Source organism: Nasonia vitripennis (genome assembly GCF_009193385.2).
Source record: "Nasonia vitripennis strain AsymCx chromosome 3 unlocalized genomic scaffold, Nvit_psr_1.1 chr3_random0006, whole genome shotgun sequence".
Classification (NCBI taxonomy): Eukaryota; Metazoa; Arthropoda; class Insecta; order Hymenoptera; family Pteromalidae; genus Nasonia; species Nasonia vitripennis.
This window is the reverse complement of record NW_022279625.1, coordinates 2,021,676-2,049,440: the sequence shown is the minus strand read 5'-3', so window position 1 is coordinate 2,049,440 and position 27,765 is coordinate 2,021,676. Positions and strand designations below refer to the sequence as shown.

The 27,765-nt window shown below is 39.6% G+C and overlaps 1 protein-coding gene across 9 annotated transcripts in view; it reads right to left on the bottom strand.

The window, feature by feature from the left end:
• LOC100498670 (uncharacterized) overlaps window positions 1-27,765 on the bottom strand; it is a 225,056-nt gene that overhangs the window by 50,835 nt on the left and 146,456 nt on the right. For 7 of the 9 annotated variants that reach the window (XM_031925959.2, XM_031925955.2, XM_031925956.2 and 4 more), the window contains 1 exon segment: window positions 9,432-9,551. The exons of the other annotated variants lie outside the window; for them this stretch is intronic. In XM_031925959.2, the coding sequence (XP_031781819.1) occupies window positions 9,432-9,551 (120 nt within the window). 9 annotated transcript variants of the gene reach the window in all.

Sequence of the window (27,765 nt, the reverse complement as noted above, 5' to 3'; positions counted from 1 at the left end):
AGGAGTCTCCTTTTGCACAAACCTAAAAACTAATTTATTTTTATCCCGATCGTCTTTGTTTATTAAAAATGCGGGCACAATTTGATCAATTTTTGCGTGTTTTTTGGATACAAATTTTGGTGTTACACGATTATCTCTGAGAAACTTTTATTAATCGGGCTAAAAATTTGTGTGCGAACTCCTCTCGTAATAGTAAGGTGCCAAATTTATTTTGCGCTTGATTCTGCATGTATACGCAGAATGCGGTCACATCCAAAAATCGCTAAACACGGGGTTTTGACTCTAACTCAAATTCTATGCATTCTACAAAAAAAAAAAAAAAAATTAGATAAAAAGTTTACATCTAACTCCAGGGTCGTCTTTAGGTGGTTGAAGCATCCTGGAACGATAACCAGTGTAGTGTATCTCAGACGGAAGAAGTGCACTCAATGTAACAGTAAAAATCCTTTATTCAAACTTTAGTTACGCTCGGGATAGATAAATATATGGTTAAAAAATAATTTCGAGTAGTGCGAGAAACTCGAGTAACTCCAAAAGATTCGAGTAACCCGAAAAATTCGAGTAGCTCGGAAAATTCGAGTAGCTCGAAAAATTCGAGTAGCTCGAAAAATTCGAGTAGTTCGAAATATTCGAATAACTTGACTCGACCGGTACTCGGTTCTAGCTTGTCGAGTCGAGTTTGTCGATGGAGTAACCCGACTTTTCGAGTACTCGCACACCCGTAATCGTAAATAACATAAACTTTTTCTATTGTAATTGGATAAAAAAAACTGTTCTAACGAAGTTTTAAATCACGTTTTCGCCCCTAATATTGTACACATGGTTAATTTGGATTGGAAGCCATCGAACGTTATGGATGTCGAAGGGATACCAGTTTTGTGCAAAAATTTCGTTAGAAAGAACGATGTTTGCTTCCTGTTCTCCGGTTAAGGCATTTATGAAATAGTTTGAAACTAAAATTTTCCATTTGCAATTTTCACAGACCAACAAGACTACAAGGGTATTTTCAGCTACAGGTACTTCGTCTCCGTCTGCATCTTTTCCTACTTCTACGAAATCATATTCTTTGCCATTAAGGTTTTCAATAGCTTTTTTATTTCCATCTAGACCATGACTAAATTGCATAATACTGGTTGGTTTCTGTTTTTTTTTTTGTTTCGCCTTCTTAACTTCCTTTGTAATAGCATTTAATGATTATTCGTTAATTCCAGATGTACATTCAACATTCCTATACCATTTAGCTATCGTTATTGGGTTATATCACGATTCCGATCTATGATTATTTATTGAATTTTACTTACTTGGGTTTAATTGCTTGGGCTGGAAACTCTGCTGCTGTGCTGTAGTCAGGCTTATACAGGATGGAAAACACTTGTAGTTGATTGACTATCACGATTTATTCAAGATAAAGTTCTATAAGTATCGGAATCGCGACTTAAGCCCGGATAACTCTTGTCGACGGATAGGAGCATCGTACAAGAGTCCAGATCGAGTGTATAATTACAACTGGTCACTCGCCGTATGCAGGGGATACTCATTAACCTCGCTGATCTACTTATTAATCTGAGTCGTCAGTTTTCGGCGTCGTAATGACTCCGCTGATATTGCTTAAATGCAATACGTCGCAGGACATCACAGTTGGATGAGGCAAATATTTCATGAAGCTTTTGCAGACATAATTATATGTCTTGGGAGAATTAAAGTGCAGGGTGGAAGCACATTTTCTTAAAGGAAGAGAAAAAGGAGTATGTGCTTTAGGTATTTTTTTAATGATTCGTTTGGAAATTCTAGAAGCATACCCTTGAACCAATTTCTATAATGATTAAAAAATATTAATAACTTATGACAAAAGTCACTTGCAATAAGTAGACATTGATCACTCAGAATTAAAAAAAAATCCACATATAGTTGATTTTCAATGCAAAAAAATATTTATTTGGTTTTAGAAAGGAGATGTGTATTATAAATAATACACTGTCGTAAAATATGATTTATCATCTTTGAAACCAAATTAGTACTTTATAGCACTGCGTGTCCTAAGTCCGTATTCATGTCACGCCTAAGTAGTCCTTTATTGCATCGTGCTTTATCGTCCGAGCGTAGCGAGGACGCTAATCTCACGGTGCAGTACAGGACTACTTATATCACGGATAGTTGTGACATAGCGGACTTAGGGCAGACAGATGCTTTAAAATAGTATATGATAATTCTAACCTAAGTTAGCATTTTATTACACGGCACTGCGGTATTGCCCTCGCTACTCACGGGCGCTAACTACGCACCGTGTAATAAAGAACACTTATAGGTCACACGTATCGTATAATGTACTATTATATTACTGCAATCTTTACAATGTTCAATTCATCGTGGTTACTAGTCGACGTGATAACGGTAAATATCTTGTGTACATATTTTTCGTATGCTTACTTAATAAAAAATACGTTTTCTTATAACGATGTATAGCCAATATGTAGTACATACAAGCATACTATTACAATAAAAATATACACATTTCATACAATGATCATACAACTTCAAACTGTTATAAAAATCTCATACTTGATTATCGGTCATTTCATTACATTGCCACAACAATATAAATTTGTACAATACAATAATCATACAAACAACATGATAAAAATGGTAAAATATTTTGATAAATATATAATAATTGTTATCTATTCGCATTTATAACCATTAGTACTTCAATAAGTTTTGAAACCTTGTCCGTCAAAAACTTATGATCTTTCATATGGAAAGTTGAAGATTTCACATCGATAACTCTCTTCTTGTAACGATACATCTTCATACGTATTGCCTGTAACTTTCGCTTTGAAGCTATTACTTCATTTTTTCTTTCTCCAAGAGAAGGCTTTGTGATGGTGGGAATTTCTATATCAAAGATTGTGATAGATTTCGATGTTTTTGAAGTCCCTGGGTCAGGAAAAGTGGTTTTTGAAAAATGTATGTCTGTATGTATATATGTAACTCCCTAACACATTTATATTCTTCGTTGTAACTTTACAAGCTCATCAAGTATGATCTAATAAGGAGCTGATTATATTTTAAAGCCGATTCATAAAGATAAAGCGTGTTTAAAAAAAAATTTATTTTTAATTAAAGCATTGATAAAACTTTTTTTTTTTTTTTTGAACTTCCGAACGCAATTGTACTTTTTGTTGAAACTTTACAGGTTCATCAAGTATAATCTAACGAACGAAGAACTATTTAAATTTTGAAGCCGTTTAATTAAAGTAAAATGTTTATTTTCTAGTTCTTCGTAAACATTAAAAATTAAAAAACAATTGTTTTTGTTAATTATTGTTAATTATTAAACTGATCAATCAGGTTGTATCATTTTAAAAACGTTCCGCAAAAATACCTTACCGCCAAGTATACATGAGTGCGTTGTTAGCTCAGCGGTAGAGCACGCGCATTGAGATGTCGGGGATGTTGGATCAAATCATCCTCGTCGATTTACTTTTGTGCAATTTAGTTTCCAAAAACCCCGTAGCAATATATACTTTGATGTTATTTGTTAACAAAATAGAACTTTTCATTAGCTAATTGGAGCTGGTCAAAATTGTAAAAATATAAGATTTTAAAAAAGGTTTTAAGAAAAGTTTTTAAAATTTTTCAACTTGGATAATGTTTTGTACAATTTTAATTTCGGTCACGTCCCTACAAAGTGCCGATTCCCTTTCCCTTTCTCTAGTTGCATAATCTATTATTTTTTAAAACAGTGTGCGTAAAAGTCAATTTTAGGCACGCTCTGCGTGCAATAAATCTTATTTTTGCCTCTAGTATCGACAAAAATAAATGTTCGATACACGTTTGAAAATTTATTCCACACTTGTGTTGTTTGTCACCCTCGCTATTTTTTAATATTTTTATTAACAAGCTTTGAATCAATTTATTAAAGAAAAACGATTTTTCTAATCATCACATCTCTTGGAGAAAGCATGTCAAAGGATGGATTCTTCTTATTATTAGTAGATTCTCCATTGTGAATGGTATTGAATCTACATCAATATTTGATAGTGACTTTTTGTATATACTGGTATATCTTATTGTGGTAATCTTAGAAATGATCACTTTACTGAAACGAACAAAAGCAAAGTGTTTTCTTGTATCACAGTATATGTACAGTGTACATTGGAATCAAAGAAACAACTTGGCTCTTTGTCATCTAACAAAGGCGTTTCTTTGCTACTGGGGAGTGGAGTACTTATTTGGCTGCTATAAAGGCTGCTACTGCTACTACAATACATAAGTATGATTCAGCTGCTGAAAATCTAATAAATATATGATTTTCTGCTTCCTCTCTTGTACGTTGTTGGCCACTGACAAGTGGTAACATACTGGATGAGATATTTCTTTATAAACGTACAAGTTTGATGTTGTAATACTTGAAAAAGCATTAGTATTCTGATTGTCAGAGTCAGATTCCAATACATCAACTTCTTTCTTGTGCGTTAAAACATTAATCACATTGCTTCCAACTTCAGTATTAATTGAGCAGTTAGATAAACTATGTGAAACGAAATCATGGTCGCTTTGATTGTCTATAATGTCCTTCTTGTCTCTTGTATTTTTGCTGTAACAATCAATACTTGTTATAATGGATCTGTATAAAAATTACAGGTTACATGTATTAAATATAGTTTTACTTACTGCGTCAAACTTGAAAACCAAAAAAATTGTTGGACAAGACCCCTTCTTTAACTTGCATTCATTTTTGTAGAAAAACTGGGTTTAAAACAATGCTTTTCAAAGTGTCGACTGCACACATAAAAATACTTCTTCTTCTTACTTCGAACTTGACATTGTAATGTTGTTTAATAATCTATGACCACTTTTTCCGTAAATTTATGTTAGCAGGAATTCTATAAAAAAGTATATTATTATTATAAAGTACGATAGAAATAAATAAGTATTGGACTACGTTATAAATGTTTAAGGTTACTTATACTTACATACAAAAACTTAAATCAAAGCCCTCCAGATCATCTCGTTGTACTTTACAGATAGGTAAGCAACATTTTTCCGAATTTGCATTGGACAAATAAAAAAAAGGAATTGATATCTTAAAGGAAATGTTTTGCTACTTAGTTAGGTTAGATATTCTGCTATAAACAGCCACTTCTGTCGTTGACAATCGGGAGAGGATGGCAGTCAATCGCGTGCTGCTAGAGAGAGATAGCATATACCCTCCTATACCTCTCTCTCTACAACCTCCGCTACACTTTTGGCCACAGTAATAGTCAAGGAAATAAATCAATAAACTGTCAATTTTTTTAAAAGTAAGATGAATCTTAATGCAGTTGTTTGCGTTCAATTCGTGAGAGCATCCACAAACTTTGTCTACTAAATCGATCAATTACCTTTAAAAATCCATTTTTTCATAAAAAATATGCATTTTAGAAGTGCATTTTGAAAAGACAGTAGATACAAAATTTACAACTCGGTAAATATTAATGGAAATAAGTCCAGTTTTGCTACTCAGGTACGTGGTACCCAAGATAGACAGTGTCAACGTCGTCTTCTAGAGTTTTATGGAAATTTGTAACAAAATTAGTCGAAACTCGTTTCTCGGGGGTTTTGGGGGTCGCCGAACACGAATATCGCGACGGCAACGTTCTCTGAGGTACCTGGTGCCCACGGTAGACAGTATCAACGTCGTCTCCAGGAATTATCTTGAGTATAATATCATTTATACCTGAATTTCAATATATTATTCCCAATTATATTACGACAGATTTGAATTTTAACAGATGAAGTGTATTTTTTACGATCCGGGGTAGTAACTATAGAAAGCCAAGTAAACTGTCAATGAAGCCCAGGTCCTGCGTTCCGTAGTTTTTAGTGTCTAGGTACCGAAGACGGTGTCTAAGTATTTAGGGTAGCCAATGACGAGGTCCAGGTGGTGAGCTTTGAAGTTTTTGATGTCTAGGTATAAATATCGTCGTTTTTTATGCGTGTAACTGTTAATTGAGAATCACGTCATGGTATTTAATTCTATACTGATTATGTAGTTCAGGTAGTACGTTTCGTATTTCTTGGTTTATATCGATATAAATATTAGTCAGTTATGCAATGTAGCTGGTGACTAGGTATTGTGTTTTATAATTTTTTTTCATCGCGATTCGCGGCATATTACGACTGTTTTATATTTCCCTAAAACAAACATAACTGATGTCAAGTAATTGTTTTTTATATTTTTTAGGTATACCTATGCAGGTACATTATTATATAAAATAAAATCTACATCTCCCTTGGCATCACCAAAAACATATTTAATCATATACTTTTATTTCATAGTGCGAGCAGGAAAGCCACTTCAACTAATCTGCTGCTAGTGGCGTTGAAAACTAGTAGTGACCCGTATCAGTGGCCGGAAGATGTAGAAGATGATGAAATGTCTGGAAATAGACAGAAACATAGATGAAAAGAGAATGTTTGCAAACGCTTGCTCAACTTGTCAGCTTAGCAACATGAGTGAGAAGGATGTAAAAGAGAAAAAGACGTGTGCAAACGCTGGCATAACTCGTTAGCTTAGCAATATGAGTGAAAAGGATTTTAAAAAGAAGAAGAAGTATGAAGACACGAATGCACAGCCAGTCATGTTAAGTTCAGCAGCTAACAGCTGTAGCTGAATTAGGGAACCCCAAGCTCAAGACAAGAGAAAGAACGAGTCGGATAAGGGGCCGACGTTCTTATCACCCTCAAAATTGCAGACTAAGACCCATCTTTAGCCGGTGTTACTGCCCGAACAAGTTAACAAACAAGGTGCCATTAGGACTTCAGATTTTCTGTCAGATGATGCAATCAAGGAGTGCAGAAAGACAGCATTCGTGTGGGTAGAGGAAGAGTTAAAGCAGAAAGATGTTGAAGATGGGCAAGGATTAATTGTAAGGGATGAACAAGAAGAATAAGTAGCTAAGAACAACATTGTTATTCATCTTGAATCAGCCAGAAAAGTTAAAGTCGTGGAGGAAAATTAAGAAATTATGGATTTTGCTGAATCAAAGGTGAAGTTAGCTACGCTTGACACAGTTTCTGACAGCATTGGCCAAAGCTTCGCTGCATTTGAGGAGGATTGTTTAAAAGAAAAGCCATATTTCAAACACTCATTGGAGACGTTTTATCGCTGAATGCACCAAGAATCAGTCATGAAAAATGAAAGATAATTGATCGTCTGACTACTATAAACGACGTGACGGTGTTACGAAGAATATTGCCAAATGTAAATAAGATATTGAAGAAAGAGGTAGATGACCAGACGAAGAAGAAGACGCTCGTAGGTTCGATGATTGGAGTAGAAAAAGAAGAAACTCTGGAGCCTCTCAAGGACATATTTAGTGCCCAGGCCCTGACCTTAAATCAGTCAGAAAAGCCCGAGGTAAAGCACTTTGGCCAAGTCCAAGCAAAATAGAGAACTTTATATCCCCGGAAGGAGGGATGAATCTTTATTTGGATAGAAGTCAGTTGCCGAACAATTTTTAATCGTGGTAGGAATCACGGCAAAAATACCGTTCTAACGGAGGGAGCACGGCCTTTGTCATTCCTTGATTAACTCTAGATCCGTCAAAATCGTGTCGAAATTTTTCTAAGTTCAAAGAAGAAGCGCGTACTCAAAATTCAAGAAATTAAAGCTCATGTAAGCAAGCTCGTAGACGTTGAGCAGCCAATCGTTGTCGTTGCCACTGCTGGTTACGCATCGCCACCTGTATTTCTGCAAAATATGTGGGATAACATCGATATCGATGTACATCAACCTCTTGAGCCAATTGACTTGGCTAATTGTATAGAGCTTGTTCACCCACCGTTTTCTTTTAATAATCTTAAAGAGGGCAAATTTCAAGCCGAAGAAGATTCGTCGGAGGAAGAAGCTAAAGCGAGTCAGAATGAGGAAGAGAAAGCGAGTTTTCGTCAAATTTTGTATGGATGCTGAAGAAGAGGTGGAGGAAGAGGCGGATGCTGAGGAGGATAGAACGGATGAAGAAGACAAGGAATCCATTGGTGGTGATTTAAGTATTGAATCGATAGGCTCCGATTCACAAGCCACCACCATTAGAAACAAGCCAAAAATCGATCTTGAGCCACAGATGAATGAGGAAGCAAGTGCTAAATGCCGACCGTAAGTTTCTCGAGGGGGCTAGAATACGTCTCCGCTACTTTTACGCCACAAAATCGTGATCTACCACGCCGGCATCGAGGTAAATGTTTTAACTCTGGAAACATTTTTTATTTGCAAGGCACTCGTCACTGGTCGCACTCCGAGGTATGCAGTGAATGGCTATGTCCGGATCGTAACGAACAACCGGAGCATTGTCAAAATGAGAACATTTTAAACTATTTTTAAAATCGTTTACTATAAAACTGTGTAAATAGAGTACATAATAATTCGCGGAAAAGAATGTGAGCAAGTTTTTTTATTAATACTAGCTAAAAAACTCACTCGATAGCGCTCGCTCGTTGTATTTATTAATATTGCGTGTGTGAGAGAGAGGGAAAGTATGTTCATAGAACGTGTATGTGTGGGTGGGTGTGTGTTATTGTATTTTAAGACAGTGGTGAGGAAAAAGAAATCCGTCAGTCTTCTGCTGTCCATCGACGTGCAAATATCACATAACCTGTGTGCTGTAACACCCCGTACAAGTTCCGCATAAAATTATAAATTATGTTTAAAACTAAAATTCATTGAACAATATTTTAGATTTCGCGCAAGTATCTCGCGCTCTCCCCCACTCTTCATTTGAACGCTCCGGGACACAGCAGCAGCATAACATCAGCAGCACGAGCCAGCGAGCGGCGGCAGCCGAAGCAGTGATAGAACAGGGAGAGCGCGCAACACGCGCGTATATCTGTATCTATGGAGTACCGAGTGCAGCGGCATTAATATAAGACTGTGTGAATGTAATATGTATATAGGTGTGAAAGTACGTGTGCAAGTATGAATGTAATCGTTTTTTCGGCGGCTCTCTCCGCTGTCTTTATAAGGACTTGTACGGGCTATCTGAGCTCACTTCACTCACACACTACACTAACACTCACTCGCTCCGCTCGTGCACCAACCTGCCCACGTGCGTCATTAGCAACTTATCGCACTAGTTGCCTACACTATTTTTTATCACGAGTGCAAGGATAAAGTGTCGCATAACGCACGGTTTAGCCGAGCCAAAAATGAGAGGGGTTATGTAGACTGTGATGTCGATTTTGCGTTGCGTTATTGTTCATTACACAACGCTTTTGCTTATAACCTAACGATTTTTTCTCTAACTTCATCCAATGATATAATTCGCCCTTGAGCCAATCCGCCGTCGCGTTATGCGGCACTATCCGAGCACGAGTGGTAAACAAAATTATATTATCTATTTAAAATATTGTAAGTAGCTAATCAAAAATTAGTGAATAAATAAAACAGTTACTTTTTTGTAAGGTTTCTGATTGCTTTCCATAAGGCTTGCACATAGCTGGCCGTACACAACTTTTCATTCTGGACATATTCTTCATGACTTCAGCAAAAGATCTAATTATTTTATCTTGTCCTATAAAAAAACAATATATCGTATTAATGATTTAAATATGTTGTCTGCATACACGCACAGACACAAACGCACACACATACACATACACACACACATCCAGGGAGGGAGTTCGCTTCCCACGGAGAGTGGCGTTCCCAGACTGCCCAAGCAAGTAGGGCGGTACAAACGTCGCCTTGTGTGCAACTGGATGACTGTTTCCTGCGACCTTAGGGGGAGTGCGGTGGACCTCGGTCTGCATGCTTTACAGGAATAGCAATCCTGAGGTGCCCGAGCAAGCAGGGCAGTACAAAGGCCGCCTCATGTGCCACTGGAGGATTTTGCCCTGCGACCTTAGGGGGAGTGCTGTAGATTTCAGTCGGTACGCTCTACAGAAATAGCGATTCTGAGGTGCCCGAGCTCGCCATGCGACGAGAAGGTCTGATCGCCGTCTATCTTGGCCGCTCGTGCCCTGCTAAGTCTCTCGGACTGGGCTTTAAAGCCGAGCACGGAGGGTAAAGCTTATAAACTGGGTTGCTGGCACTCCCAGGTTGCTGGATAGTACAGGGGCCCGGGCCCGTCTAGCCTATTGGACCTGGCTGCCCTATCAGCCGACGAAAATCTTCTTGGCCGTAGTAGAGACGGATGGCGCCCGGATTTGGGTCCTGCTGCGGACAGAGGGAGGGAGCCTTGCCCAGGCCACCGTGACCGGTGAGAGATGTCCCATGACGGGAGGCAAGGCATAGAATAACGCGTGGGGCGGGAGAGCGGTATGAGGGCTAAGACGTTGTACGTGTGTAGAGGAGTTGGAGGAAAGAAAAAAACGGAAGTAATTCGAAAGAAAAATACGTTAAAAGCGCTGAGACTGTCGACACCGGGAATCCCAACCCCAAAACCAGCTGAGCAATATGATACCTTCAGTTGTCTGAAAAGCATAATTACCGAAGTTAACGAGTACATTAAAGTTAAGACCAACGTACACGGTCCGATTAAAACGGGTCTCGCGAAGACATTGGAAGAGCTGGAGAAGATAGAAAAAAAGGTATGTGCCTATTAAAGGTACCAGAGCTTCGTTTGGGAGGTAATTCTTTGCTCCCACGAACGAACAGTCAGGAGAGTTTGGCAAGTGTTGCCAGCGCGAGAAGCACGGGCATTAATTCGTCAACTCAGCAAATGACAGAATACAGGCAGTACAGGCAAGAAGCAATAAAGACACATTGTGAAGCTGGAAAGGAAGCAGATGACCTAATCGGGGGTTGTCAGTCCACACCAAGGTGCATAAAAGACATCGCAAAACTGGCCCAAAAATTCAAAGTTTTTGTGACCCAGTTGAAGGAGATGCAGGAAGTGGAAGATAATAACGATTAAAGTTACGAACATGACGTCGAATAATATATAATGAATATCACACGGTGCGAGAGAAAGAGAGAAAACGCGCACAAGCTCAGCTCATAAGAGATGCTATACTTTCAAGCGCAGAGGCCAAAAGGCTGAGAAGTAGCCTAACTAGTAGCCCAGAAGAGAAGAGCGAAGAAAAGCAAAACAAGAAGAGACAGGGACGTGACAAAGCGAAGATGCAGCATTAGAACTTCGTTCCGAGAGTCACCCTAAATGCACCAGACCAGCCTGACTCTCGGCTTTTCTGACATCGGGACACCTCTATGTTTCCATACGTTTTTATGTTATGTACTTATAACGTCAAAGCTCCAGTAGTTCGGATCCCACTATATATAGTTTTGCACTGTATAATTAAACTGTAGGTCCAGTCGAGATGCATGTGCACTACATTCCGATGTGATGCACATGCACCGCGACTATAGGGAACCTCTCTGGCCGATACCATTGTATGGTATCGGGCAGAGGAAAGAGCCTTATAAGACTCTACGAGAGGACTTGAGAAGGCTATAATAGAAAAAAAAATGCACTAGACCAACGGGAGAAAGTCAGACCCAACAAGAACAGCAGCCCGCAGGACTACTAATTAAAGTGGGGCAAAACAAGACGTATGCAAAAGTCCTGGGAAGAATCCGAAAGGAAGTAAACCCGGACACCACTTGGACGATGGTGCTGGGAGTCGTGAAAACAAGAAGTAGAGACGTCCTTCTAAAACTGAGAGGAGTGTCTGACAGGACAGCGTTTACTGCGGAAGTGGAACAAGCAGCTGAGCCTTGGACAGGTCAAAAAGGGAGAACGGAAGATAATCCTGGAAATGAGGGATATGGACTCGGAGGCTATAGAAGAAGAGGTGAGAGCAGTAATAGAAAAAGCCATCGGAAAGCCAGACAATGGCAAGAGGGTGACCCTATTAAAATCTAACACGAGAGGCGTTAAAATGGCCATAGTGATACTCGGAGAGAGAAGCCAAAGAGCTCCTAGAGATAGGGCACATCCATATGGGCCTTGTAAGTTGCAGGATCAGAAAGCGTGTGAAGGTAGTGCGGTGCCACAAGTGCCTAGGCTTCGGACACTCGAAGGATGAGTGCAATGAAGCAGATAGGTCAAACTTCTGCTTTAAGTGTAGAGGAGTCGATCATCGCAAGACTGAATGCCAAATAGATTCAAGCTGTTTCCTCTGCAAAGAGGATGGACAAAAAGAACATATAGCTAGCTTTGGCGACTGCATTGTATTCAGGCACGCCTTAGACACGGCGAAGAAAAAAGAAAGAAGAGCTTAAAAGATGGCAATAGCAGGCGAAGTACTGAATGTAACAGCATCGAGAGCATAGAAACAAGAAGACGGGGTTGATGCAGAAAGAAAAAGACGAGTTGGACCCTGAACCCCTAATCACTTCGGTGGATGGGGGACGTATGGAAATGTCAAACCTCAAAGAAAAGCCAACTAGGCTAATTAACGAGCCCCACAGAAGTATTGTTTAATAATGGTGCCTGTGGGGTTCCGGTGTCGGAGGGCCACTTGTGCAGCGCTTGTTCTGCCTACGCCACGTAAAAAAACACGTACACACATACTCACATACATGCAACCAAGCATGCATGCGCATGCAAGTCAGGGTGTGATGCTAATGCAAGTCAGGGTGTGATGCTAATGCAAAATTTTCAAAATGAAACTAGCAAATAACGCTCACTTCGCTCGCGGATCATGTATGTTGTTTATTATTTTTTTTATTGTGGAGCAGATTTTACATGATCAAAATATATATAAATTACTTTTTTGCATAAAATATGTCAATATAATATTTGTCATCATTCGTGCTCGGATAGTGCCGCATAACGCAACGGTTTTGCCTTGCCTAATTGGCGAATTGTATCATCGGTGTAGGTTATAAGCAAAAGCTTTGCGTAATGAACAATAACGTAAAGTAAACGCTTCCCGCAGTGCCCTCACAGTCTACATAACCTCGTAGATTGTGCAACGAGTGCGATAAGTTGCTAAGCACGCACGCGGGCTCCACGTCGCTCCATACTCACTTCGCTCGTGCGCAAACCAGCCTACGTGCGTTATTGGCAACTTATCGCACTTGTTGCACAATCTACATAATCTTTTACATAATATTAAAATTCTTTATTTTGGAATACGGTACTTTCTGTAAACATCCCTATATTTCGTCAAAATATTAAACATAAATTAATTTCCCAACATTGACTGTAATATTTGCATATAAACGCCTTGATTCATCTTGAAAATTGTAATTATTGAATCATTCGTTTTTGCAAACATTAACAATAAACATTAGCAAAGTAGCGTACATACGTATCTCAAACATACTTATCTCTTATTTAAAACAGAAAATATAATTTTTTTATACATTTATAGTACAAGTTTAGATATATAAAAATGCTAAATGAAAATTTCCGGATGTAATCCAGATCAGATGACGCTGAGGATAATCATAAAAAGGACTATTTAAACAATATGACATACATACGGTTTTTTTTTGTACATTTGGGGTATTTTCCGATGCTCTTTCTTGCAGACGATGTCCTGTCGATCAGGGAGTCATCCTGGCACCTGGACATCGTCTACAAGAAGATATGATTTATTATTGGGAAATTTAATTTATATACGATACTTTATCTCGTGTATGATGTCCTGTCGATCAGGGTAACAACCTGGCACCTGGATATCGTCCACGAAAGATTCGATTTTTTATCGACACATTTGATTTACATAGGATGCTCCTTCTTGTAGACGATGTCGCATCGACCTGGGAGTGATCCTGACACCTGCACATTGTCTACAGAAAGTCAGGAGTATTTTTCGGTATATTTCATATTTGAGTGGTGCTCTTCCTTGTAGACGATGTCACGTTGACCCAAGGGTCCTCTTGACACCTGTACATCGTGTACAATAAGTTACAATTTTTTTTTTGGTACGTTTGATTTATATACGATACTACTCCTTGTCGACGATGTCTTGTCGACCTAGGTGTCATCCTGACACCTAGACATCGTCTACAAGAATTCGAAAGTATTTTTGGTATACTTTATCTTTAAATACAAAACTCTTACCATCAATTTTTTAAACTATATTTTCAATAATTTTTGATAAATAAAAATTTAATGGTGATAATATCACTTTATTTTTCAACGATAAATCATTTAGATTAATTTTATGTCCGAAAATTTCTATAATCAAATCATTATTACAAATAAATTTTTATAGAATTCTTTTAACATTATTTTGTAATTTAAATATTGCATTTTTATTTTCTCCTATATCAAGAACTTAATTTTCAAATTCATGATCGTTATTCTGTAATCTCAAATCATGTGGCGTGGTAGCGCCATGAAGGCGAGTTTGAAATGCAGACGAAGCCGCGGCGACCGTGACACTAATTACTTCTATATCGGAGTTTAGATTTTTCATTATAAAAAAAAAATAATACTCATCATTACTGTTGGTAAGGTTTTTTGGCTTATAGAATGTTTTCTGAGCTGAACTATGATTTCCAACAAAAATAATTGTGACAAGGCTGCTTATTTTTATATTATGTGAGTGTATAATCCACAAATTCTAAGATCACGTATTTCTTCTTTAGCCCGAAATGTATTAGGACCGTAAAGTTAGCCGCAAGAAGTGTTAGGACCGTGAAGTTGGCCGCACAGCTATATACAGATGGGAATTGCTTTCTCAAGAAAATATAATAATATATTACGATATTTAGAATTAAGAGGTTGCCGGTGCATACTCTGCGTGTCGGAGCAGTAACAATAACTAGCTTGCCAGGGTAGCCGATGACAACCGTGACGTCTAGGTGGTACGCTCCGTGGTTTTTGGTGTCAAGGTATAAAAATCATTCAAAGGCAGTGTCTAGGTGTACAGGGTGGCCGATGACGAGGTCTAGGTGGCGCGCTGCGTGGTATTTTGTGTCTAGGTGTAAAAATCATTTGAACGCGGTGTCCAAGTGTACAGGGTGGCCGATGACGAGGTCTAGGTGGTGCGCTCCGTGGTTTCTGGTGTCTAGATGTAAACACGAAAGAGGATTGAAAAAAATCAACTTTTAAAAAGTAAAAAATTAGGCGAGTTTGATATATTCTGCAATGAAATCACAGATTGAAAAGAACTGAGATCAATCGAACAAAGTCAAGTTTCTTGTCATATTTAATCGTAATAACGCGAGGAACAACTCTCAAGATAATTACTACGTAACTTGCCATGCCCGTTTCATTTTGTTTATTGGTCAACAACTAAAATTTTCTTTTTATGTATTAGAACGTCATACAAACACTATAAGTACAATGAAACGATCATGGCAAGTTACGTAGTAATTATCTTGAGAGTTGTTCCTCGCGTTATTACGATTAAATATAATAAACTTGACTTTGTTTGATAGATCTCAGTTTTTTTCTATCTGTGATTTCGTTGCGGAATATATCAAACTCGCATAACCTTTTACTTTTTTTAAAGTTAATTTTGTTTAGAGATTTTCATTGAACGATGATTTCATGAAAAATAACCATAATCTACTTTTTTATACACATAACTTCATCATTTTTGTACGATTGCCATGGCGTACTATAGAAAGTATTTTACTTAAATCACCAGACTGAACTATGATTTTTTCTCCGAAAGGATTGTTGTTAGTACACAAATCTTGTAAAAATGTATTTACATTAGCATGTCTAGATTCCAACGATATTTCATCCTATATTATAATTTTTTAAAAGCATTTTATATTTTGAATTAGGGCAAATATTACATGTTGTTTGTTCGTTAATATTTAACAGTTATTTTACTGTTTTCGAAATACTATATAAATGTTTTATAAAAAGGTTCATGGTTTTATAATTATTGAATAGCGATCATTTCCAACGTTGCTTAAACGCTAAGTAAACATTTCTTAAACCAACATTTATAAAAGTATTAACATTTGCAAACTACACTGTAACGAGGAACAACGTCCCTCGCCCGCCAGTAATCGAGGCAGGATAGAGAGTGACGAAATAGGACGACGTTGGCTCAGTGGTAGCACACGTGCCCAGAGATTTTGGGAGCACCGAATCGATTCTCGGTCCCGGCGTCTCCTTTTGTGATTTTCTCCTCTCATCGTCAAGTGTCACCCCGTTACATGGCGCCCAACTGAATTACCCACAGGTGTGGATAAGGAATATTTCGACGATTCTCCAGGAGTTCCACGAAGGAGGAGAAGATGAGGAAGAAATCCCCACCTACGACCCTGACTCTCCCATGCGGCGGTCTTCTATAGGATGAAAAAAGGATCGAGCGGATCAGCTGCAGCGGCAGCACAGGGCACTGCGGATTACGATATGCGGTCAAGAAAACGAGTGCAAAAGGTGCGAAGATGTACGAGGTTAGAGACATCGTCGAAGAGCTAGTCGGCGAAGAAGAGTTACTGCATTAACGGCGATCCTGAGGTGGATTGGTAGAGTCAAAATCGGGACGATGACCCGACTCTGGTGGGGGGTTGTAACGAGGAACAACGTCCCTCGCCACCCCGGTAATCGAGGCAGGATTATTATTATTATTATTACTATGGGAGTCGGGCTTGTACAGACCACTGGACGCATAGGTAATCCCTTGGCGTCCCTCCGGTTAGTTCAGTCGCTAATCAAGCGCCAATCGCCTCCCAGAATGAAAGAATTCCGGGGGCGTACTTGGCCTGAACATCTTCCGCTTCTAAGAAAGGGGCACCTAGATGGCGCCGCCTCATGCCCGTTATGGCGGGGCAGTTGCAAAGGAGGTGTTCAGGGGTCTCCTCCTCCGTGCAGCAAAATCTGCAGAGTGGGTCTTTGTTTAGTCCCATTGCATGTCTGTGGATATTTAGGCTGCCGTGACCTGTGAGGATCTCTACGAGCAGCTTGGTTTTAGCCCTTTTGAGTCCTAGAATTGCTCTGGACCAATCTTTTGCATTATCTGTCGTCACGAAGGCTTTAGTTTTGCCGCATGTGGCGATTTCTTCCCAGATCCGGTTGGTCTCATTGGTTGCCCATTGTCTGATCTCCCCTTTGATCAGACTCTGGCAGAGTCAGACAGCCGGTTCTGGTCCTATAAGGTCGCTTTTTGCGCCTAGCTTAGCCAGGTCGTCTGTTACAGTCTATACACAGTCCCATATCAGCCTAGATTTAGTGGCGAAGCTATCAACTGCTTATAGGGCACTCTTGCTATCAGAGCAGATATAAATCCGCGGGCGCATGCTCCCTGGTAATGCCGCTTGCGCCGCCCACATGATTGCTACCAGATCCGTTTGTAGTACGGTGGTGTATCGACTCAACGGCAGGATTGTTCCAACGCCGTTCTGACGACAGTACACCCCCGCTCCTGCGGCATCCTTCCTTCTGGATCCGTCTGTGTACCACAGGTCTCTGTTGTTCGGGATGTTTATTCTTTCGTCATCCCGTTCCATACGGGATCGGATGCTTACTCTATATTTCTTATCAAACAGGAAGGTTTTGCTCATGGCGTCCGGGTTCATCCGAAGAATCCCTTTTTCGTCCGATCCTTTGGGGAGCTGTGGTAGTCCCTGCATATTGCCTTTCTCGAGCGAGTTGGTGATCCTGTGCAGGGCTTGCGCAGCCGCTGCAGCCAGTGTCACTTTTAGTTGTTCTATATTAAGCAGCAGTCCCAGTGCAGCCGTTGGTGTCGACTTGACTGCGCCCGAGATGCTCCTCACGATTAGACTCCTTAGTCGCTCTAGGAGGATGTTTGAGGTGGAGAGGGCTGTTCGCTTCCACCACACCGCCGCTCCGTACGTCAGCCTGGGTTTGAGAACAGCCTCATATATCCATCTCATGGCCTCTGTCGACAGGCCCCAGTTCCTGCCTATGGCTCTTCTCAGTTGCCTAGGTTGGCCGTGACCTTGCCTATTACATATTCCAGATGTTGCTTCCAGGATAGCTTACTGTCCAGCATACGTCGGTCTGCGGCCGCGACTGGAACCCCCGCCCGGCGAGTCACGCGCTTCCCCCACGAAGCTTGGCGTAGTGGCGTGCTGTCCATTTGGGAGCTTAAGTGTGCCCAGAACAGCTTCGGGATTCTTGGCCAGGATCTTGTTCATCCTGGCTGCTTCTCTGCCTTTTTGGACGTTCTCGCAGAAATTCCTCCAGCTATTTCGCTTGGCTTCTCTGACGTTTTTCCGGTGTATATCCCTTTGTGTCCTATATTGGATCCATAGGGAGCGTGTACCGTGTTTCCTGGCTCTGTCAAGGGCCCTTTGTGTTTTGTGTTTTAGCTTTTCCAGCCTTTGATTCCACCATTTAACTTCACCTTTAGGTCTCGCCTGTTTGGATTTGCAATTACCCTCGTAGGCTTGGATGATGCCTCTAGCGAATCTGTCAGCTGCCATTTCCAGGGATACGATGTCCCTGATGTCGAGTGGTATTTCGCGCATGGCTTTTTCCACGTCTTTTTTGTATGTTTCCCAGTTCGTATCCCGGGGGTTTCTCACCCATTTGGGTTGTTCCTTACTGGGAGTACCAACTACGCATGTGATCAGCGAGTGGTCCGACAACGATGGTTCGTCGCTCACTCGCCATTCGCCGATCAGATGCGCTATCTTGGTGGATGACAGAGTTAGGTCTATCACTTCCTCTCTAGCAGCGTTACCGAATGTAGGTGTGTTGCCAACGTTCATTATCTCTAGGTCTGTTCCCGTGAGATAATCAAGTAGTCTAACTCCGGCCCGACCTAGGTCAGGGGAGAGGCCCGACAGCAGAGCCCCTTTTACGGGGATCCTGCCGGGGAGGCTACTCTTGAGCCCGAGAGGCGGTATCCCGCATCAGCCCAATTTCGCCGCCACGCCAGGACGCACCCTAGTAACGCGCCGGGGAGAAGGTTGGCCGGTTGGTCTCGGCCTCCCTCACCCCACCGACCCGAGTTCGGGACGTCACGCTCCCGTCACCGGAGTCGATGCAACCGCAAAGACTCGCCGGACGAGCCCCCACACCAGGCCCTAAAAAGCGGGCACTCGACAAGGAGACCAGCCCCCGGTGGAGGATCGAGGCAGGATAGAGAGTGACAAAATAGGGCGGTGTTGGCTCAGTAGTAGCACGCGCACCTAGAGATCTCGGGAGCGCCGGATCGGTTTTCGGTATCGGCGTCTCCTTTTGTGATTTTATCCGCTCATCGTCAAGTCTCACCCCGTTACAACACGTATTTAAAACAATTTTTATAACACGTGCATAAAAAAGACCATTTTCGGCGCCTATAAAGTGGACCGAAAATAGGGTTTTCCGAGCGTCAGACAAAATGTAAAGCAAGAATCCATGGTCATAATACATGTATAAATTAATCCGTTGTATATGTATATATATATATATATATATATATATATATATATATATATATATATATATATATATATATATATATATATATATATATATATATATAGAGAGAGAGAGAGAGAGAGAGAGAGAGAGAGAGAGAGTTTATGATTGATCTCTATCTTCTACGCTCCCTAATAGGAGATAAGGTAGGGAAAGGCGAACGGATCAGGTATAAAGAATAAAGGCAATGCTGAGAGCTGATTGTGACTAGATTATAATTATTTATGTACAAGATGTCTAGGTCTGTTCGACTGCTGCTGCCAGGTCGACGATCAGCTATGCTGCGTCGTCGTCGGGAGGATGCTCCGCTGCTGGCAGGGACGGCTTGCTGACGCTTGGTGACGTGCTGGACGACGGCGATCGGCTGCTGGCGATGCGCTCGTCGGCGATCGTCGGCGTCGTCGTCAGCGAGTCGTTGTGGGCCCCGCGATGTGCTGGTTTTGCGCGGCGTCTGTCACTGCGAGCAAGGCGTGCGGCTGCTCGCTGTGCCGTGCGAGACGCGATGATGAGGCGCAAGAGTGGGGCGCGCGCGCGACATAACGCAGCTCGGCGCGACGAAGCGTGAGAGTGGGGCTCACGCGACATGCCGTAGCTTCGGCGCGAGCTGGCGCGTTACTAGAGCAGCTGAAAATGGCCGGTGTCAGCGAGAAGCAACGGCGTATGTCGGCGATGCTGGGGTCCGGGCTGCGAGGCTGCTGATGATGCTGCCGTTGGCGTTGTTGAGCCTCGAGGAGCCTGTCCGCGATGACGGTGAACGTGGCATCGACGCGCTGGCGATGTTGTTGCCGATGCTGTGGACGCGTCGCGCGGCGCGCGAAGTAGTGCGCGAATCAGCAATGTCTGGCGCGAGCGAGCCAGCGAGGCGGGCGAGCGACGCGACATGACGGCTTTGTGCGACGCGATAGCGTTCCTGGCGCCGAGCGACAGGTTTCGCAAGGGCGCGACGGAAAGAGCGACTCGACCCTTGCGAGAGAGATGAAGCTGCGAGGCGCCGGAGAGGGTGAAGATGGCCGTGGCGTGCGAGGCTAGCTGCGCCGCTGGTGTTGTTGCGGCTGTTGCTGGCTGACGCAGCGTCCGGTGTCCGTGCGTTGCTGATGGCTAACGCGGCGTCTCGCGTCCGCGCGATGATGCTGGCTGGCGCGGCGTCCGGCGTCCATGCGTCGATGCTCGCTGATATTGTTGATGCCGCTGTTGTTGGCTCCTCTGCTCGCTGCTCTCGCGACCGATGTTGCGGTGTTTTTTGAGTCTCACCGGCTGTAGATGGGCCGGTGGGAATCGTTTTCTGCGGCTGCGTGTGGGCCGTAGAGAAATTAAATTACGGCGCCGGCTAAAAATGGCTGATGCGAGACGTAGTGATGTTGAGAAGGGTAAAAGCGTCGTCGTGCGGCTATAAAGGGGCCGGCGCGAGACGTGACGTCCGAGATGATAAAAGCGTCATCGCGCGGCTGTAAACGGCCGTGCGAAAAGACGTGGTTTTGTCGGTGTAAAAGTCGAGAGAGCTAGAGAAAAAGATCGAAATGAGCGAAGGCTGCTGGCCGCCGGGAGCGAAAGCCGAGGCGAGCTCTGAAGAGAACGAGCTCGCGGTCGAGGCTTCGCGAAATGGCGCGGCGTTGGAAATGGCGCCGCGCGATGACTCGCAGATTGCGAATGTTCGAAGTCGGGGTCAGCACTTTAGAGAGTTTATGATTGATCTCTATATATATATATATATATATATATATATATATATATATATATATATATATATATATATATATATATATATATATATATACACACACACACACGCACGCACACACACACACACACGCACACACACACATACAGTAAGTCACAAATAAAGCGGACACGTATCTTTTTTGGTGATTTTGGGAAAACTAGCGTTGGAGAAAATAACATTTTTTAGAATAATAAAGGTTAAATCATGCCCTACAAATTTATCGTACCTTTTTTCCCTAAGTCTTAAGGTTTTCTTACGGTCCTAGGTTTAATAAAACGGTGCATAAAAAAAACGTGATAAGATGTTCTATGCTCTTTCATCCGCTAGGTCGTGGCAAATAATTCTCAAAACCGCAATTACATGATTATACTTGTGTTTATTTAATTTTAAAACAATTTTGAAAATTGATTTTTCAAGAAGGTATATTTTGCGGGACCTCCGAAGATGGCGGCATGTGACGCACTTTCGTACTGTACGCGCTCAGTCGCAAATTGTCAACCCAAAAGCTCGTTGTGTCCCTCGAGACCATCGGAGAATCTTTGAAATATCCAAAAACCCTCGGAACATTATTCGATCATCGAAAAGCACTCGGAGTATCTTTCGATCGTCGAAAAACCCTCCGAGCATCTTTCGATGGTCGAAAAACCCTCGAAGCATCTTTCGTTCGTCGAAAAGCAGTCGGAGCTTATTTTGATCGTCGAAAAGCACTCAAAGCATATTTCAATCGTCGAGAAATATTCGCAAGTACTTTTTGATCGTCGAAAATCACTCGGAGCAATTTTTTGAATAGTTTTCAATCGTCGACGCGGTTTCCCGAAGGAGATTGCACAACCTGCACGTAGCAGACGACGCACTAACCTCGAGTAACAACAGTACGAAACTGCGTCACATGCCGCCATCTTCGGATACCCCGCAAAATATACCTTCTTGAAAAATCAATTTTCAAAATTTTTTTAAAATTAAATAAACACAAGTATAATCATGTAATAGCGGTTTTAAGCATTATTTGCCACGATCTATCGGATGAAAGAGCATAGAACATCTTACCACGTTTTTTTTTTAATGCATCATTTTATTACCCTAGGGCCGTTAAAATACCTTAGGGAAAAAAGGCTACGTTAAATTTGAAGGGCATGATTTAACCTTTATTATTTCAAAATCATGATATTTTCTCTAGCGCTAGTTTTCCCAAAATCGCCAAAAAAGATACGTGTCCGCTTTATCTGCGACATACTGTAAATATATGGGTGGTTCTCTGCGAAATCGTAGATATGACAATTTTAATTTTTGCCTAAACTGTATATATCTGTTCTATATGTTGTACCTGACTCCCAAAACAAATTTCAGCGCTATTTCTTCATTTGGCTTCGAGTTCTAGCTAGTCAGAGTTAAGGTTTTAAACAATTTTTTCATTGTTTGCCTACTTGTAATGATATGTAGCTCGTAAGGGATGCATTTTTAACTAAAACTACCCAAATATTTTTGTTGTGAAATTTTCTGAATTTTTCAATAATAATACTTTGAAAGCCCTATATATATGTTGAGGCTACCATATTTGCATTTTAATCATTAAAATATAAATATCTGAATGTCTGATCCGGACTCCAACAGCCTCAATACAGTACAAAGATACCTTTTTATGGTAAAAAAGTAGCTATAAAGTTTCAGAATATGCCTGATCTTCTACTAGAAGTTATGTAGAAAACAAATATGATATTATATATTTTTAATAACGAGTATTATTGCGCAGAGCGAAATAGAGTACGTATTTAGAGAGAGAGAGAGAGAGAGAGAGAGAGAGAGAGAGAAATATGGCAGAAGGGTTAAAGTAATGTAAACCCAAATATTTATTTAAGTAAATAATATTTACCTTTTATATTATTAAGTAAATAATATAATACCTTTTTAACATATAAAACATAGAATACAATAAATTTTTCATATTGATTTCCATTAAGTGACTGCATGACTTGCTGATTTAGTTTTGTATCCTACATAAGGGGAAATCATTACTTTTAATTTTTAGTCTATATCTTATCTTTAATAACAGTTTAAGGAAAAGTATATATCGTAAAAGAGACACATAGAAATACTTTATCGATTTTACAGACTATTTATATAGTCTTTCTCTTTGTATTTATACATTTAAAAGAAAATATGAATTTACATTACGTCCAAAAAAGTAGATATTCGGCTCTTTACCAATCGACTCTAGACAAATAGGACATATTTTTGAAGCCTTGTTTTTTGATAATATGATCTATAAAATATATTCAACAATAGTTTATTTTATAAATCATAGAGATTTAAAACAATCAAAAACGATAATATTTATTTGCTGTAAAAATTTTAAACCATTTTGATGACTAGTTTTCAAGCTAAAAATCGAAAACTAAAAAAAATGGGTTTTCTATGTCGCACGATTACGGAAGTAAAAAGGCTTTAATTAGGTTCAAAGGAGGATGCCCATGAGTATAGGTGATTCCTGCCCGTAACGCGGTACCTACGAAACCTATACCAGTGTATAGGGCATGAAAAAATATGAATTTAAAAAAAAATTGACCCCTATAACCTCGGGGAACATATAAAAAAAAACTACATGAAAATTTCATCCCCTAAATGGCAAAAAAAATCTCGTATAAAATACAGTAGAAAAAAGTAATTTTTTATTGGGGGCCACCCCTAAGTAACGATTAATAGAAGAATGATGAGCGTAACATCGACTCACCCTCGAAATACTTTGCGTTTTAAAGTGTCTTGGCACACTTTTTTCTAAACTATCGAGGTGCCTATTAAAAGTTAGTATCAAAACGTAATGTTACGTTGCATGCCTGATTGGGAGCTACCCCTTAAAGGGGTATAAAATCTCTAAGTTCAGATTTCTTTGAAATCGGGCATTTTCGCCTTGCCACCATACTACTCCTTGGCACAGACTTTGGGGGTTCAATCACAGCTCAAATTAAAGCTTACAAAAAATGCAGTAGAATAAAATTATTCTTAATTGGGAGCCACCTCTACGTCCCGATTGATAAAAGAATGATCGACTCACCCCCGTAGTACTTTGCAGTGCCCCGTAGTACTTTGCTTTAAAGTGTCTTGGCACACTTTTATAGGCACTCGCCCCGTATAAAGAGTTTCGAAGAAACGTCTTATACCCAGTGCGAACGCCTATTGGATTTGACCAAAAATATGTTTTTTTTTTTTCAATTCTTTCTGAGCCATTTTTTACAAAAAGGTTTTTGTTATAAAAGTATTCTGGCTATTTTGTAGAAAATTAAATTCAGAACAAATTCACAGTATTTAAAAATTCTAAATACCCAAATGAAAAAAGTTTTTCTACTAGCGAAGCCTCATTCTCGTTTTAGTCAAATTCACTATGTATATTAAATATACTTTATTCTACATGATCACCATGTAAATGCATCTTTTTAGACATACTTTTGTAGACCAATAAAGGTAGAAACTGACATTTATTTACTATACCCATACTAAATTCTTGAAAAACTAAACTTTTCACACTTGCTTCTATGAAATACTTGTACAATGACTATATATGTTCAATATACTATATTCTAAGCCATCACTGAGCATATGTATATCTATATATACGTATATTTGCATAACCTTAAATTTTAAGAAAATATGAATTGTTTTCACTCTAACTATATTAAACACTCGCAATGTAACTGTATATTATCATACTCATCACCATGTATGTATACGCATACTTTTACTAATTTTTATACGAAGTGACCTTATATTACACTTCATACTTTCTTAAACGAACTTTTTGCACTCAAACTCACTATATATATTTAATATACTATATTCTACACTACGCCTAGCCTAAATTAAAAAAAAACCTTATATTACATGTCATACTTGCTTGAATCAACTTTTTTCACTCAAACTCATTATATACACTGTATACTGAATATACGATATTCTGCACAACGCCTAGACTAAATTTTCAAAATATCCTTATATCACACATACTTGCTCATACTTGCTTGAACTAACTTTTTTCACTTTAACTCTACACCATGCCTAGACTAAAATTATAGAATGTTTTTACCCTACGTCCTTTTACCTTTTTTCTGACTAAACCTACTCTTTCTTCTGTCTTCGTGAATCGTATAATCCTGTTACTTTCTTATCACTCCTTTTTTTTTAAAGCACACGTATCATCACAATATATTATTGCACTATCTGTATCCTGTAAGCCTGTGAACGGTAGAGACTTGTCTTTGTCAACCACTACTTTGTCATGTCGTACACAAAATTTGTGCTGCCCTGCTGTGGCTGTCGTGGCTGTGGTGTCACATTTATATTGCTTTTATCGCCATATATATATATATATATATATATATATATATATATATATATATATATATATATTTCTAGGTCTCACTTCTATGTATAAGCGTTATTTCCAGACCTCACTTTCTATGTATCAAGGGGCGCGGTAGCGCCCCCGATGGCAAGTATAAGTACTAGAGTACTATACGCTCTGTCGGGCGCACCGCAACCTCATATTCTTTGAAATGGAGTTTTCTAACCTCTACAAAATATTCAAACATTTATGTTATTAAAATACGTTATTTTATCGGGCGAATCAATGCTACTTTCAAAGATATTAAAAGTACTTTTATTTAAAAAAAGTTTCGTAAAAAATGAACAATCCGTTATCATTCTATAGCTGACCAAAATTTTGTGCTGTGTTTTTCTTTTCAATTTTTTGTTCTTCTCCCAACTTCCTTTTTTCTCGAAACTTCCGTGGCACGAAAAATCAAATCGAATTAGAAATAAAATGTATATATAATAAAAAGACGAAATCGATGCATAGTATTTATTAAAATAAGTTCAGCTTTGCTACTCAGGAATTTTGGGGGTCGCTGAACACGAATATCGCAACGGCAACAGCCTCCGAGGTACCTGGTGCCCAGGGTGGACAGTATCAACGTTGTTTTCAAGAGTTTTATAAAAATTTTTAGCATAATTAGTCGAAACTTGTTACTCGGGGGTTTTTGCTGAACAAGAATATCGCGAAGACAACAGCCTCCGAGGTACCTGGTGCCCAGGGTGGACAGTATTAACGTCTTCAAGAGTTTCAGGGGAATTTGTAGCATAATTAGTCGAAACTCGTAACTTAAGGGTTTCGGGGGTCACTTATCACTCCGTAGTTTATGAGGAATGTGTGAATACTGCTTGTAGGTATTGCTGTGGAGATAGATTCTAGCGTGTACATCGATCTATTTTACAAATCTCATTTGATGGTTGCTTTTGAACTAAAACTAATACTCACTATTTTAACAACAGTTTGATGATTCTTTTTTAAGTTAGTAAGGTATAATGTAATATATCTATCGAGACGATAGTTTTTATTATAATTATTACTCCTAAAAATTCGTGAAATCTTTGAAATAAAACCTTTCTCAAAAAGTAAAAGGTAGGCAAGTATAAACTGGTTTTTATTTACTATTAATTTTTTATTTGATGATGATATAATTTATTCAAATAATTATTTATATAAGTGACAAACTATGGTAAAAAAATATATGATATCAAATAGTTAAATGGCAATTACGTATTTGGAATATATTTATCAAATTATTCTCTAATACGATTTATAATTTCATTGTTTTCCTAACGTCATTGTTAATTTACTGGCGGTATTCTACACTACTTAGTGCAAAACGATGAACGTAGCGATTCATGGCTGTATATAAATAAATTTTGGGGCATGCAAAAAAAATTAATATTACAATGTCAAAGCTCGATAAACTGTATAATGAAGAATTTTGCTCGTGAATTCTAAATAGTGGCAAGAAACCTGATCATAGCGACTTTGCGAAATAACAACTGCGCGGCTTTACTAATCAAAGCAAAGTCTTATTTATTTCTGAGTGAAAGATATCTTACGGAGTAAAACTCTAATCTAATAGTCAAGATAATGGAGAGGTTTTAGTTACACAACTACCTTGTGTATTAAAAAACCGGATAATAACGACATTTTGAAAACATCTTATTATTAGTTAACTTTTCACTAATATGGTGTTACCGGATTATACCGAATTTATTATTCCAACCATGCGTGGTTATCAATAAGTGCAAACGCTTATCAGAAGCTCAGTGCACAACGATAAGCGTAGCAATTCATGGCTGCAGGTGAATAAATTCAAGTGTATACAGAAAAAAGTTAATATCAGAATATCAGCGTTCGATCAACTGGATAATAAATAATTCTGATCGTGAATTCTAAATAGTGCAAAGTAACATGATAATAGCGACTTTTCGACATAACAACTGCGCGGCTTTACAAATCAAAGCAAAATCTTATCATTTGCTAAGTAAGAAATATTTTACGGACTAAAACTTAAATCTTATAGTCAATATTATGGAGACATTTAAGTTAACTATCTTGTATATAATTAATCCGGAATACAACGACATTTCGAAATCATATTATTTCTTGTGAACTTTTTAATAATATGGTGTTACCGGATTATACCAACTTTGGTATACCAACCTGCAAGATCCAATTCTGGCCGTAGCCAGCCATTGGCGAGAGGAAGGAAGTCTCAATCAGTCGCGTTGATGCATCCTGCGGCCGTATTAATCTCAGCCAGGCACTTGCCCCTCGAATTTCATTTCTTGTAGGTACGGGCCTGTGCTCGAGCGCAGAAGCAGACGTCGTATAGTACGCCAGTGCACGTTGGTCCCGCCTACTTTGTCGCTTCGGAGCTTGTGCATGTATTTGTCTCTCTGTCGCTC